Source organism: Harpia harpyja, chromosome 1, assembly GCF_026419915.1.
Source record: "Harpia harpyja isolate bHarHar1 chromosome 1, bHarHar1 primary haplotype, whole genome shotgun sequence".
Classification (NCBI taxonomy): domain Eukaryota; kingdom Metazoa; phylum Chordata; class Aves; order Accipitriformes; family Accipitridae; genus Harpia; species Harpia harpyja.
Window position 1 is genome coordinate 82787944 of NC_068940.1, and position 14512 is coordinate 82802455.

At 38.1% G+C, this 14512-nt stretch overlaps 1 protein-coding gene across 2 annotated transcripts in view; it reads left to right on the forward strand.

Moving 5' to 3' along the window:
• Positions 1-14512, forward strand: part of CDK6 (cyclin dependent kinase 6) — a 140902-nt gene that overhangs the window by 20291 nt on the left and 106099 nt on the right. For both annotated transcript variants that reach the window (XM_052802164.1, XM_052802175.1), the window contains exon 3: positions 11583-11718. In XM_052802164.1, the coding sequence (XP_052658124.1) occupies positions 11583-11718 (136 nt within the window). The remainder of the gene's footprint in view (positions 1-11582; positions 11719-14512) is intronic.

Genomic DNA, 14512 nt, shown 5'->3' on the forward strand with positions numbered 1-14512 from the left:
TCTGCAAATAATCTTTAATTTTTTTTCTTTTACATATGTGTGCAAGAGCTTAAAGGAAATACTTAAAGAGCTGTACAGCCTCTAGAATACTTCACTCCATGTGCATTAATCTTCAAACGGCTGGCTCACAGTGCCGTGTAAACTGGCTGGAAAAGGAGGAAATGTGTACTAGACTCCTACCTGAAGAACTGGAGGATGAAAGCACCTGAGAATCTTACAGAAATAGACACTTGTAGTTTTCTTTACATGTGCTATGAATTAATTTAAAATAAAAAAAAAGAAAGCTTAGTAGAAGAAATTACATAACAGCCAAGGAGTTTGTATGGCCATGTGTGAATGACTGTGAATGGGAAAAAGAGCAGTTATGAAGTCCATATTTATAAAAACATGTAAGATGTAATGTCTTAAATTCTGATGGAACATGTAAGGAATTTGCATGCTAATGGAAACGAGGATCCCTTTTTATGTATCGAGTGTTTAAGAGTAATTGCCCCCTGGCTAAATTTATTAAGCCAGAAAAATCTTGTAAATTTCTATTGAAGATTTATTAGTCCCATTTGTTTCTGTTCTGTACAACATGAATATTAAACTCAATCCTGCAAGTTTGTCACAGGTGAAACTCCCTTTCAAATTAAAGGAAATTCTGGACCTGAGCCAAAGCCAGTTAAATGCATGTACTGACTTCATGAGGCTTAGGTAAAGGCTCTTGTGTGCAGAGCTTTTTAGGCTTGATCCTGGTCTGTGGGGCTTGAGTGAATAGGGCAGAGGCATTTTCAGTGTCTTTTTTTTTTCTTTTGACTTCTCCCTCATTTTGTTTTAAGTTCCTCATGAGAAGAAATATTTTTAAATATCTTCAAAAATCAATTGAACATAATCTGGAATCCCACCAAGTAAAATTGCTCAGTTATAGTCTTCCCAGGAAAGAGTCATGTCTCCTAAATTCAGTTAAATTCAAGCATCGTGTCTAAATTAGTCATCTAGGCGTCTTCCATAGCAAGCAGGGACAGACAGTACCCACCCCCACCCCGAGTGATTCAACCAACCTACTTTTTTCCTTTGAATATACAGAGGCCTACATGATCCATCCAGACTAACCACCAAAACCCTGAGCAGCTCCATTACATGAGTTATATCTCTTCCACAGTAGCTGAGAGGAGAACTCAGCACTCCACGAGCTCTCCTAGGCTGTTGTGTAGATGGATGGCATTTGAACTGTCTGATGATGGGTAGCCAAAGACAGCTATGTTCAGCGGAGTTATTTGTTAGCTTTCTTGCAAGCCTTAAATCTGCCTTCTGTATGTGCTGAATTTAAGTGTTACCTTAACTTTGTATTCCCTTAGTTTTGATGCTTTGGTTTTAGAATAAATATCCCCTCACTGTTTTCTTTCACTTATGAAGTTATATTTTACTCTCTGTCACTCAGTTTTTCTTTTAGAAAGCAACTTATAAAGAGGAGTGCAATGTTTAGGTGCATAAATCTGGCTGCCTCCCAAAACCTGGCCCAATCCTGTTTGTTTTTCTTACCCATGTGAGCAATTGCCTTTGTCTTTTGATTTTTGGAAATCACCTGAGTGCTATTTACTTTTGGGTAGATGGGATGTGATTCATAGCACATTAAGTGGTGGCAACAGGACACGATACAGTGCCGCTGGGAGGTCGGTTGAGTTCACTCTGCTCCCTTCCAGGTTTTGCTGAAGTGAATGGAGGAATTCCCTTTGTCTGAAGTTAATGGTGCTCCTGGCATCATGGCACATGGGCTTCTTGGGAATACCTCTGGCATCAAAGCCTGATCAAAGTCATTCCCCATATGAAGTGTAGCCAAAAAGCACTGTGAACTGCGTCTCAATTTTTATGTCTTTTAACTTCATGCAGGACAAGCATGTGTGGAAATCAACACACAAAAGGTAAGACACCTTTTGGATTTTCACTTGGTCTATTGCTGAATGCAGCAACGGCGTTCACCGCCTAACCACCGTGCTTGCATTGGAAGTGGGTGGATATATCTGGTCCATTTTCAGGAAATTTTGAGCAGTTCTAGTGAATCCATAAACAGATTGTTTTAACAGATTTAGACATTTTTAAAAAGTTGTTTTCATGCGGTTTAAATATCTGGTGTTAAATTGCTGTTTCTATTTGTAAGATAACAAGAACTGTTCCTATCAGTTGCTGTTTTCTAGTCCCCTAGGTGAAGACTGGGAAAGCAATGGTTCACAGTTTTGTTCATTTCAGAATTTAAGGAAAAACAAATATTATTATGAACTCCTTGGAACAATTCATGAACATCGTTTTCAGAGATGTATGGCCATATTCAAGAATTAACTTGAGTCCTAGAGGTAATTAAAAAGTTAGGAAGGAGGGAGAGTGGTACAGATAAGGACAGTGAGGTGCAAAAGGGGAGCTTACACGCAGGGCCCCAAGTTGTAGAGTTCTCACTGCATGGGTAAGAGAAGCCAGACCAGGAACCACAAACACCAACTATCATAGTAGATACAGGTTTAAATGGCATACAGGGATTTACATTGCTCTTTCCAGGTAATGACTGGCTGAGAATAAGGAAGATAAAAATGACCGTTTTTGGCCTTTTGTCTTTCATTCCATGTGCACAACGAATTCTCTGTTCTTTTTTTTTTTCTTCTCTGGTTTCATTTCTGAAAGATACCAGGCATATAAGGGAGATGAAGCTTTAGATGATGTATACTTCCTTAGAAGTCACTTAGGTTATTTGCATGCTGAAAGTCAAGTGCAGCGTAAGTTCTTTGGTTGTTCAGGGCTAGTGGATTGTGCAAGATCAAGATCTATGACAGGTTTTTTCTGCACACTACTACCCTAACTCCAAAATTGCAGTTTTTTACTGACAGATGTAAAAACATTTCATAAAATACTGCTCAAAGCTTGTGTTATGTCAACTGACCATTCTGTATAGCAACAAACAGACTCTGTAAGAAGTTTGCACCTGATCTCCCAGTGGTGCTTGTTTCATTCTCTTACCAAGGATTTTCTTTGCTGTAATGTCATCTAGAGAGCCAAGAACGTTGTATTTAAGAAATGATACATAATAATAAACCCAAATATAAACAAATGGGCATGACAGTGAGCAATGCAATGTTTTACTGTGTTTTACTCCTATGTATACTAATTGCTTTCTGTTTAATACATGGATATACAGCATGTTACATTAAAAAGCCTACAGATTTCCTTCATAATTTGTTGAATACATTAGAACAACACAATTCAAAGGACTAAAAAGAATGAATCTGGTTTTCAAATTAACAGCTGTCTTTACTAACATATACGCTATTTATTTACTTTGTGCATATCAGTATTGTCAACTAGCCATTTTAGCCTTTTTTTCTTTAGGTTTTTTTTTCTTCTGTTTTCCTGCTCTTTTGCTTTTGCAGTGAAGTTCACAGTGGTGTTGAACTGTGGAAGTTTTCCCTTTCTAAAAGTCAGCTCCTGATCCTTCTTTGAGAAACACAGTGTTGGTGTCTCTCAAGTCACTACAACAATACTTTTTCTGAGGGTCTTAGTCAAAGCTGTTGTTAATGCCAGTAAAAGAACCACAGCAAGATATTTTGCATCTAGTACTCTCTCTCCCCTCCTCATCACCATCACCCTACCAGCTTTGGGCTCCTTTCAGCTGCTGCCAGTACTGGCCCTTCTTCCTAGGGAGTGGTAGCAACGTCATCAGGGCTCAGGTGTATTTGCACCATTTAGCAAGCCTCCTTACCTTACTTGTTCAATGGCTCTGGCAACTGGATTTGCCCTTCAGAAGTACTATCAGTCAAGCTGTGGTTGTCTGTATTCCTGAGGGCTTAGCGTACGCTGGAAGGTTAATTCAGACTCAAACAGAACCTGAGTTTTGCGTACAGTCACCATCCCCCCATAGAATTGTGGTGTAGAGTAACCTGGAGGTCATTCAGGAGCAGCAGTCCCTGAATTGAGGGTAAGCATCAAAACAGTAGACCTCTTCTGTCATCTTCTACAGTACCTGCTTGTTTTTTAGGTTTCCCCATACGTCTCTAAAAAGTAAGAGCTTGCAATCAAATTTGCTTTGGAATTACTTACCACTTAAAGAATGCTGAATTAAACACCTCAGGAACTGCTGTGACATTGCAAGGATTTAAAAAAACTATATGAGATGGTGAAGAGTATCAAACAGGATATTTGGGTTTTTGCTGTGAATACTTTGTTATTTTTTATATATTGGCATCACTAGTAAGTCTCAAGTGTAGATAGATTAGATTATTAAGCTACTAAAGAATGCATGATAATTTATACTGTTGTAAAATCTTCCTAAGATGATTTGTTGGTTTTATTTAAATCTAGGAAAGAGATTATCAACTCAGGTTTAGATTCTGTAGCTTTGGCACAAGCATGATTTCAAAATGTAAACTGAAAGGTGGCATCTGTAACAATCAGTTTGACTATGAGCTACACATGAATAAAGACTGGATTTTGTTGTATCCCATCTTGCACCAGGTATAGCTGGGAGTCCAGAATAACTTCTGTGCTCCTTTCATTTGAATTAAACAAAATCAATATTCAAACATAAGTTTTATTTACATGCTGAGAAACTTAAGGAATGTAAAAAGGAATGCAGCTATCCCTGAGGAAGGTATTCTACAGAAAATCCAAAACACTTAATAAAAGATGCACATGCACTGCCAATGAATGGGAGCATCTTTAATTTGTACACTGAACTGGAAACTTATGGAAGCTTATTGTAAGCTCTGAGTACTGTATAACAGCAGTGTACATGACTCTGAAAGGCAGTGTACATTTGCTTGCTCCAGGATCACATGAGAGCACTATGAATAGGTCAGACAGCTATTGCTGATCCTAAACAATCTGTCAGTGACTATCTTCATAACAGGCCACATTATTTTTCTGATTTGGGGGTGACTTGGCCTGTCCCTCACAGAGAGAATCTGACAGTCTGCTTGGTATGGCAGTGCACAGGAGTAAGTGTAGGCACCAGCTGGCTGGTATTTTCCCTCAGTAATGGCAATTGTTCAGTGTGTGGCCAGTTTGGATTTAAAATCAACTGCAATGAGATGAAGCTGTTAATGGACTGGTGAGGAGTTAAGTATTTAAAAAACTGGTGAACTGTAGGACGAGTCCTGAAAGTGAAGTTCTGCAAGGCAGGATATTGTTTAAATTACTGAGCCTTACCAGATCCATTTCTGGTCCTTGCCTATTAAAAATAATCTCCCTTCACAAAGAAGGTGAACAAGAAATGGCAGTGTGAGAGCTAAAAAAGACAGCGTGCTGCTATAAACAAAGAGAGGTGCAGAGAATGTTGTCAGGCGTATTTTTCCTTGAAGTAAAACTTTTTTAACAAACACATCTTTTAGTGACTTGGGTGGCACAGCGAGTAAATGTACTTGGCCTTTTCATCTTTTGGGCACAAATCTTGGCTTCTGTTGAAAATGAAAATTAGTTTTGGTGGTTTCATCAGAGCAGACATTTGTCTGCATCACAAACCCATTCAGTCTGGCACCAGGGCTCGTCGTTGCTCGAGTTGGGGCCCAGCACAGGAGAGCAGGGGTGTTGCAGGTCAGGGCTGCAGTCGGTACTGAGTGTTGAAAGCTTGCCCAGTCAGCCCACACTATCGGACTTTAGCCAGTGCTGTTTACTTCGCTTTCAAGAGCATCTATTTCTCTCTGTCACTTTCTCTGTCTCTCTTTCTCACACACACTTAAAGAACAAAAACCTCTTTTATACAGCTAAGCATTTAAAATAATTTTTCCAAGTCAGAAAGGGAGAGAGACTGGAAAAAATTAAAGCACAAAGCTCAGCTTGCAGACGAACGATTGCCTTGTCATCCTAATATCCCCTTCCTTCTCTTAAACCTCACTGATGAGTGGGCTATAAGCAAGAATATTGGCTGGGCTCTGCTGGAGTAGGTCTCCAGGATAGGACTTTCTGCTGCCTTGCTTTCATCACGCAATTGCTTCTTCGTGGTAGCTCTTTCTGCTCTGTGCATAGCAGATAATGAATGAGTGGCTGCAGAGTTGAAAACATCTACCTGCATAACATCTGCATGTCCTAGATAATTTATTTTATCTGATGTTATGTTCTGCCCTTTTCTGCTATTTGCCTGAAAGAGGTTTCTTCTGAAGACAAGAAGAGATCCTGCTACTCTTTCCTGGAAGGGTAGCGAAGCAGGAAAATGTTCACAAACTCCAAGAACCCAGTAAGAATGTAGAGAATAAGGATTTGAGATGTAAAGTTGTCATGAGCAGTGTAGAGACACCCAAGCTTATTTTAATTGATCGAGTTTGACTCTAGGCATCCGACTGCTGCTGGATGGAGCTCATGGTGGTTAGTTTACTGTGCTGCAGGCAGTGCTATGCTGTCATGCTGTACATTTTCAGTACAGAGGTGGGTCAGTTGAGCACGGTCTAAGTGTCTGCATTATGTTGCAGTCTGCTGTGGAGGCATCCCCTAAGTATTGATGCACATGGCTGCAGCTGCAGCTGTCATGACAACCACATTGGGAAGTTCCTGAAGACCCCATACGCTTTTGAATATCGAACTTAGGTCTTGCATTACTACGTGGTGTTACAAATGTTATCCCAGAAAAAATGCACTTAAAATATGAGATACTTTGAATTTGGTGGCCTGTTCATCTGCACGTGCTCTTTCTTCATCTAAAAGTACTTCACTAAAGCTGCTTCGAGCAAGAAAAATCTACATCTGAAATACATAGCTTTCAGAGGCATGGAGGAGTAGGTGATTGCTGATTAAGATGAGACAAAGCAGCATGTCCTGAACAAAGGGAAAGAGCTCTGTCATACATTTCAGAGTGTGAAGCTCTATTTCCTGTTTTGCTACGTGGGACATGGTTCTCGTAATGCACATGTTCCACCCCACTTGCCCAGCTATTGTCTTCGTCATCTGAAATACAACCCCAATGTTACAATACTTTGGGTACATGTGATTCCAAGTAGAGGCTGGATTCTGTTAGCAGAGTCTTTTTCCTCTTCAAAAGCAAGTAAGGAGAAGGTAGCTAATATTAAAAGTATGGGGAGAACTGTTTTTTTCAAGGAGGACATAGTTTAAGAAGTTGGGGTGAATGAAGGGCTTGCTGCTGAGTGGTTTCCAGGGAACAGAATAGTCAAAGGCTGCTGAAATTTGGATTCAAAGGATGCCTGACTCTCATTCTCTGCTATTAGGTGTGAGAGGCTGAAATTTTCTGTGCCCTTGAAAATATGGACTCACAGAATTAACCTGAGCCAAAGGCAGTGAAAGCAGAAGCTATTAAGGCTCCCCTCCATATATTTGTCAATAAACCTCAATCATGACCTGTAATAGTCTTGGTATCCCAATCCTGTGGTGTTTGTGTAAACACTGTCAATCATACATAAATTCTGTGCTGGTTTTTTGTCATGTGGATAAATACCTTTCGGAGTTATGTTGAGACCACCAAACTTTTTCCATCTGAGTCTTTGTCCAGGCTTATGAAACCTTAAAACTGTAGCATCTTACTATGCCACTACTTGCCACACCACAGTCTTCTTAAACATTTCTCCTACTCATAAATCAATAGCTCCAGTTCTCTTTCTGTCATGCATAAGCTAGGAAGTAACTCTTCCTAGGAAGACACTGTTCCCAAGAAAATTAAAGTAAATTCATGTTATTGAAAAACTTTAGAGGGCAAGAACTGTGTTTTTGTTCAGTGCTGTGAGTGACCAGCAAAGTAAAGGGATGTGTGTTCATGTTGGATTAGTCCTAATGCAATAAAAATAACAATAAGCCTTTGGATGCATTGGCAGCAAGTATCTAATTCTTTGGTCTTCCCATTGACTACGATCTGGCTAATTTTCCAGATGTACTTACTCATCTGTTTGACAATAGCCAAGACAACTGATGTCCTACAGTTTTTCAGGTCTTACAGTCAGATCTGTTGTTTGGTATTTCTTGCAGGTGGCTTGGGCTGGTGGGTTTGATCTCCACCACTATTATCTCAGTTTGCTTGGGAAAAAAATATTTATTCCACTTGAAAGTGGGTAACTTTATAGCAGTTTTCAGAGCATCTCAAAAGCAAGTCCAGTAACATTTAAGGACTTTCTAGAAGCAGTTACAAAATTAGTACCAGTCAGTAGATGCAATAGTTTTCAAAGGAATTGGCATAACTGTGTGTTTTCTTATAGAAGCATTAAGCATTCAGACTGTATATTGTTAAATGAAGATGAATTGAAGTTGCATTTGTCAGATTACATGTTGTAAGAAGCTATGGAGACTTCAAGACGCATCATCTAGTTTTCTGTGTTCAAAAAAACAGAAGTATTTTTGTAGGAAGGCAGGTATTCTGCTAGGGTATAGTAAGATGCACTAGACATAAAATAAAACAGAGACATAGATTTGTAGCTGATAAAGTTTTTTTACTTTAGTACAATTAACATGAAAAAATGTCTGCATTAGAACACAGGTACTCCCTAACTGTCTATTGAACAGTGCTCCAGTTCAGATCGACACGTCAGGCAGTGTATGACTCTCAGCCAAACATCTTGTTAAATACTTGCAGGATTTCCCATAGCGGATCTTACTTTAATCAAATAATTCAAACGTTTCTTTTGTAAGTACAATAGAAGGGCAGGGCTTGTGTTTACAAAGTATTCAGTATGGAAATCCTGTATTAATTGAGGTACATTTACTTCACTTAGGACAGTGTCCACACAGTAACTCTTTAAATAAAAGGCGTTTTGCTGTTGCCTATTCTAGAGAGGCAATCACATGCAAAACTACCCCATCACGTACAGAAAATCATGAGGAAATGGCTTGAGAGATGTGCACTGTAGCCAGCAGAGATGTTCCTAGCTAAAGAAGACAGCTTTATGGATGATTTTGTCACAGTGGATGTAAAAAAATATAATTTGTAACAAGTAGTTTTATCCCAATGGAAACTACTAAATAAAGAGGCTGTGTTTTTCTCAATCTATTTCCAGAACAATTAGCATGGGCAATGCCGTATGTCGTCTTTTTGTAATATCATGGCTTCATATAAGCTGTGCTTTAAATTATTATATTTCTAAAGCAGCAGCTGTATTTTCTGTGAGTAAACACAATGTGCTTTCACCCAGCCCAGTGCAGGATCTGGAGATTTTATTATTAACAGTAAAGCATTTAGAGTTACACATAAAGGGTGTATAAAAAGGAAAGATAATATTATTACTCAGTGATAATATTATTACTCAGTAATAGGTGACTAGAATTGCGCTCCTCTCAGTTCCTTATTTTGCTGTGCCAGAAAATGCCAGGATCAAAATAAGCCACATACAGAAGAATTAAACAGAGAATCTGCATTTCCCTCCACACTGAGTTGGAAATTACATGTTGCTTCTATATTCTATACAGTGAAATCTTTTTTCCTTTTTTTTCTTGAATTATAATTCTGCTATAGTTGAAAAGATAATTTTGCCAGTGTATTAGATACCTGGCAAAAAAGGTGTTTTAGAACATTTTTAGGTAAATGTAGGTCAACACAAAGGAATCATACAGTTGGAAATATTTTCCAGTGTTTATGTTCAGATGTTCAGACCTGTCTGGCTCCTCTCTATTTGCATGTGCTGGGGTTATAGGCAGTCCGGCTACATTCCACATTGATTTATATAAATATATTGCAGATTATTAACCTCCAGCCAAATACCAGCAAATTTCACTTTTCAGGAAGGTTTGTGACTTTTCACAAAATTGATTCACTGTGTACAGGACATCTAACTTCTGTGTACACCCCATTAAGGGAATCGTAAAGAGAACAGCATTTGTCTTTATGAGAAATGTGTCGAGACATTTGCTGTTACAGTCACTATGTTACCATAATAATTTAATTCATATTTGTTCATATGATGATTACAGATTAAGTACAGATGAGTCTTCTAGTAGAGGTAGGGTGACAGTCTCTCCATATTCTGTAATTCTGGTTTCCAAATTATTACTCACTGAAAATCTTCTTTAAGCTAAAAGGAATGTGCATGCATCCATTTTCAAAACACGGTGGCTAATAAACAACTTTTAAGTGTCTGACCAAAGATTATTTAGGAAATGCTGTTAAAGTGGGACCACAGCCTTAATATGTTAAATCTGTATCATCTCAAGTGAAACATACCGGTCTCTTAAACCTGGCTTACAGTCTTCACAGACAGTTGTGCCAATTCTTATCTTCCCTTCTCTTGTGAAATATTTTGAGATTTAAGGTAAGAAGTAAGAGCTCAGTAAAAAGTGTTCTCCTAGTGTGTTTGTCAGATGTCCTCTTCAAAAAGCAGTGACCCCCAAGGCTTTGTGTGTGATCTGTTGTCTACAGATCCTGCATATTAAGCCTTTAGTCCTAGGACAAAGAACAAAAATACTACCTGATAACGTTATCAGAAATCCTGCACTTTGCACAAAGTAAGGAAGCAGTTATTCTAAGTAAGAGGATGAAAGATACACATAGTAAAACAATGTGACTGCTATGATGACCAAAATAAGCAGTAGTATCAACACTATGGTTTGTTATCTATGATAGGTTCCTCAGTTTAACTGTGTAGACTTTTTTCTCAGTAACTGTATTCATACATTTTTCAAATCTACTGTCACCTAATAAAAGTAGCGATTGATTTTCTGCCTCGCTTCAGAGGGAAAGGCAATCTGATCTGTACAATTTAAAACTAAATGAATAAACACATTGGTAAAGTATGTGAGCGGGCAACAAGTGTCCTTCCATCTGTAAGATGGTTTCCTATTGTGATTTTGTACAAGCGGGACTTGAGGAAGGATAGTGAAAGTCACTGGTATGAGTGTAGGTGTGAAGCATAGAAGGATGGGCAGACATTAGTGAAAAAGATAAAACAGTGATTAAAGCTGGTATGGTAGATGAAGTGGAGAAGATGAGAGAAATCCTAATTAAAAAGAGAAAACAATAGAAAATAGAGTCATCAGATAGGAATGTGACAGTATGAAGAGCTTTGCAAATTAGTTTGAATTTGATGTTGTGCAACAAGGTGAAATGATAAAGAAATTTCAGTAAAAGAATGTCAGAAAGTGATGAGAGAAGAAAGCTTTCTTAGTAGTGGCATCTTGTGCACAAAGCTTTCTTCCAGACTATATCCTGACTCTGAAGGTATTCCTTGAGTCCAGGAACTTGCAAGAGCATGGGAGTTATGTGGGAAGAAACTGAAGGTGCATGCAAGCACCCTGTATATTTTTTCTCAAAAATGTTTCTCACAATTTTTTTTTTATATGACTGTAACTACTGCAACATAGAATGTAGATAAATATCAAGTAATTTTCTGTACTAACTCTAGTTAGTCCAAAAAAATAATTTCTTTTCATGTAATTATTTTACTTTGAACAGCTGGTGAATTCTTAATACTTAATCCTATTTCAGAATCCACACATGAAAGAGAAATAAGATATTATTGATGTATCAGTAGCTATCTGATCAATCAAGACCTCAAAGATTGCTCTACCTTTGGAAAGCTCTTTTTTCCATTCTATACACTGTAAGAAATTTAAATAGACGTGTATGAGCTGCGAGGTATGTATGTCTGTACTGGTTCCTGTATACTTTACCTCCTCTTTTCTTTTCCTCCTCTCAGATTGTTCGATGTGTGCACCGTGTCACGAACAGACAGAGAGACCAAGTTAACACTGGTGTTTGAACACGTGGATCAAGATTTGACTACTTACTTGGATAAAGTTCCAGAGCCTGGAGTGCCTACTGAAACTATAAAGGTATTTAAGAAGAAAGATTTTGGATATTATTTCAGAAAATAAGGGATAGGAAGGGCAAAGAGATAAATCACAAAGACAAATTGCATTTTGATTCCATAGGATTTTGTTATATCAAAATTGAGTAATGCCCAGCTTGGGACATGAATTGCAGCACAAAGATCTGTATTCACTAACAGATGTAATCTCTTTGTGGAAGTGTTGCACTTGCTTTTGTTTTTTTTTTTCTCTTTTAGATTTATAAATCCCCTGAATCTGTACTGTTTTACCAAATGTAGCATTCCAAATCATTAATAATGACCTTTTCTTGCAGCTGTAGGCAGATGATTCCATTTTTGTTTAGTCCAAGACTACTTTAGCCTCCCCTAGAAGGTGTCTGGTAGAGTGCTGGATATTGTTAGAATGGATAAAATAAATCCTGTGCTCCTATTCCCTTCCCTTTGCCTTTTGTTTCCCCAAGATATTCCTTTCACTTCTTGTCCCTCTTGCCAGAAATGTTTATATATGTTCCAAGAGCAGGAAATGTTCACTGTGGACCTGTGGTGAACTCTGCAGAGGATGGGCTCAAGGAAGGGGGTAGCCATGACCAGTTGTTATAGAAGCTGGGAAGATTCTCAGTAGCTGGAAGGATGATCATGAAGTTTTCCCATCATGTTATCTCATATTCTGCATCTGTAAGGGAGGACCTCTTCCCAGGATAGGATGTCCTTGCATTATTGATACTAACATACGTATACCAACTCCTCTCCTGGGAATTTCATAGCTAAGTGCTACATTGAGGATCATAGCTTGAAATGTTTGACAAAATGTTTACGCCTGGGAAGAGAAGCAGAGGGATTGATGTTCCTACATTTTGACTGTGTATGTTTAACATTTCTTTTGATTTTTCTTTTTTCATGAGGAGAAATAATCTATGCTTTCAGAGATGGATTATCTTGCATTTGTATCGCTACTTTCTGGAAGTATGTTGTGTCATTTTAGTCTGGCAAAAGTCCTGAGGGAGGAAAAGAAAACATTAAACCAATCTGAAATTTAGTTGGTTTAATATTTTTTTTGTTAACAGCTTCAAACTTAGGAGTTGTTTGATCTTTCAGTATAAAACTAGACATAGAAGTGATAAAGATCTTTTCACTTGTATCAAAGTCACAAATGCATAACGTCAGTCAGTTCCAGCAACAATGTTTTTTAAGCAACCTTAATGGATAAAATAAAATTTTTAAAAAATGGATACAGCTTTGATTCAGTACCAACAGAAGACTGGAATGTACCTCTTGCATTTGAAAGACTCTTTTATGATAATGTTTTTAGGGTTCTACTTCCTTCTAGGGCTTTGAAGCTACCTAAGGGAACTGTATTTCAATGTAAATAGCATTGTGAAAATAACGTACAAGGTGACTGACATTATCTAAGTAAATATACTGAAATGGATGGGAAGTGAATGACCAAGCCTCTGAAATCTCTCTTTGAAATATGTTTCAAGCTATGTTTCATTTAAAGCAAATAGAAGAGGTGAGCATTGGACTAACACATACATGATTTTCTAAAAGCCTGTTCTAAATTTGCACTAGGAGACCGTAATACATATGTGTGAACATATAGTTCATGGGGATTATATACTGGTGAAGGAAATTGTTGGGTTTACTTTTGAAAAGCACTGTTCTGCATACATGGTTTACTAGTCCAATCCAGTTGATATATCTGATAATTTGGCACAATAAAAGAGAAAAATTTAGCCACACAGAAACAAGGAGGAGCAATTCTGGTCTTTTATGTACAGTGCAAGTTCCACTGCAGCCAGTGAAATTAGTGAGTGTAGAATTCAGCTTGTGGTACATTCAGCTCTTTTTAAATGGGTGAGGAAAAATGTAAAATTGCTGTTTACTTGGTTGTTGTTGATTTCAACATTTGCACAGTAGCTGATGTGTTATTTCTTGATGCTGTTTGGCATGGGAAAAAAGAGAGATTCACTTAACTTGCACCCTGTTGCTTCACTATTTATGTGAAAACACCCAGTTTATGGAGGTATTTTGGCTGATAGTCAGGGCTGATCACATGAGGAAGGGTCTCAAGACTTATTCCTAATATGTTTCATTACCTTTCTAATGATACAGTCTTTATGGATATTCCTGGTAGAAACTGAAGCAAAGCACCCTCCTGGCTATAGGGAAATACTGCCATTTTGCAGCAACTGAGCATTTAACCCAGAGCACATACATCGTCAAATGACTAATCTGACTTTTTATAGTTTGGCTTTTGAGGTTAATATGGATTTGTACTTCATTTATTTTCCAGAATTGCAGACAATTTGCGTGGAGTATTTCCCCTCACCACTAGCACAGTACAAAACAACTGCCAGTATTGTAAGACCATCTGTTAAAGTTCTGCATGTGTCAGAAACACAGAGGTGCCAAATGAGCCGAGTAAGCTCTGGATAACTTGAAGTTGAAGGATCTAATATACCTCTTTGGCACCATGGTGTAAACTCAACAGTTGTTAGTGGAACTTGAATGACATACAATTACTATGAGAGAAGTATCAGCCCCAAAAGATCTTTTCTGTGTGAATTAACTACCATCATTACATACCATTTTGGGGTGGGAGACTCAGTTTTTGCTAGTTTGGGGCATGCTGGGATTTTTAGTTACCAACTGGCAAGGAGTATCAGTGACACTGGTACCATTTTAAGAATTTCCTTTATGTTTAGCAGATAGTAAAAGCAGATGTCTTTCTAATGTCTAAAGCCCTGCAGCAGGAGTCACCCCAAAGGGTATTTTAGGAACATACCCACAGGTGCCCA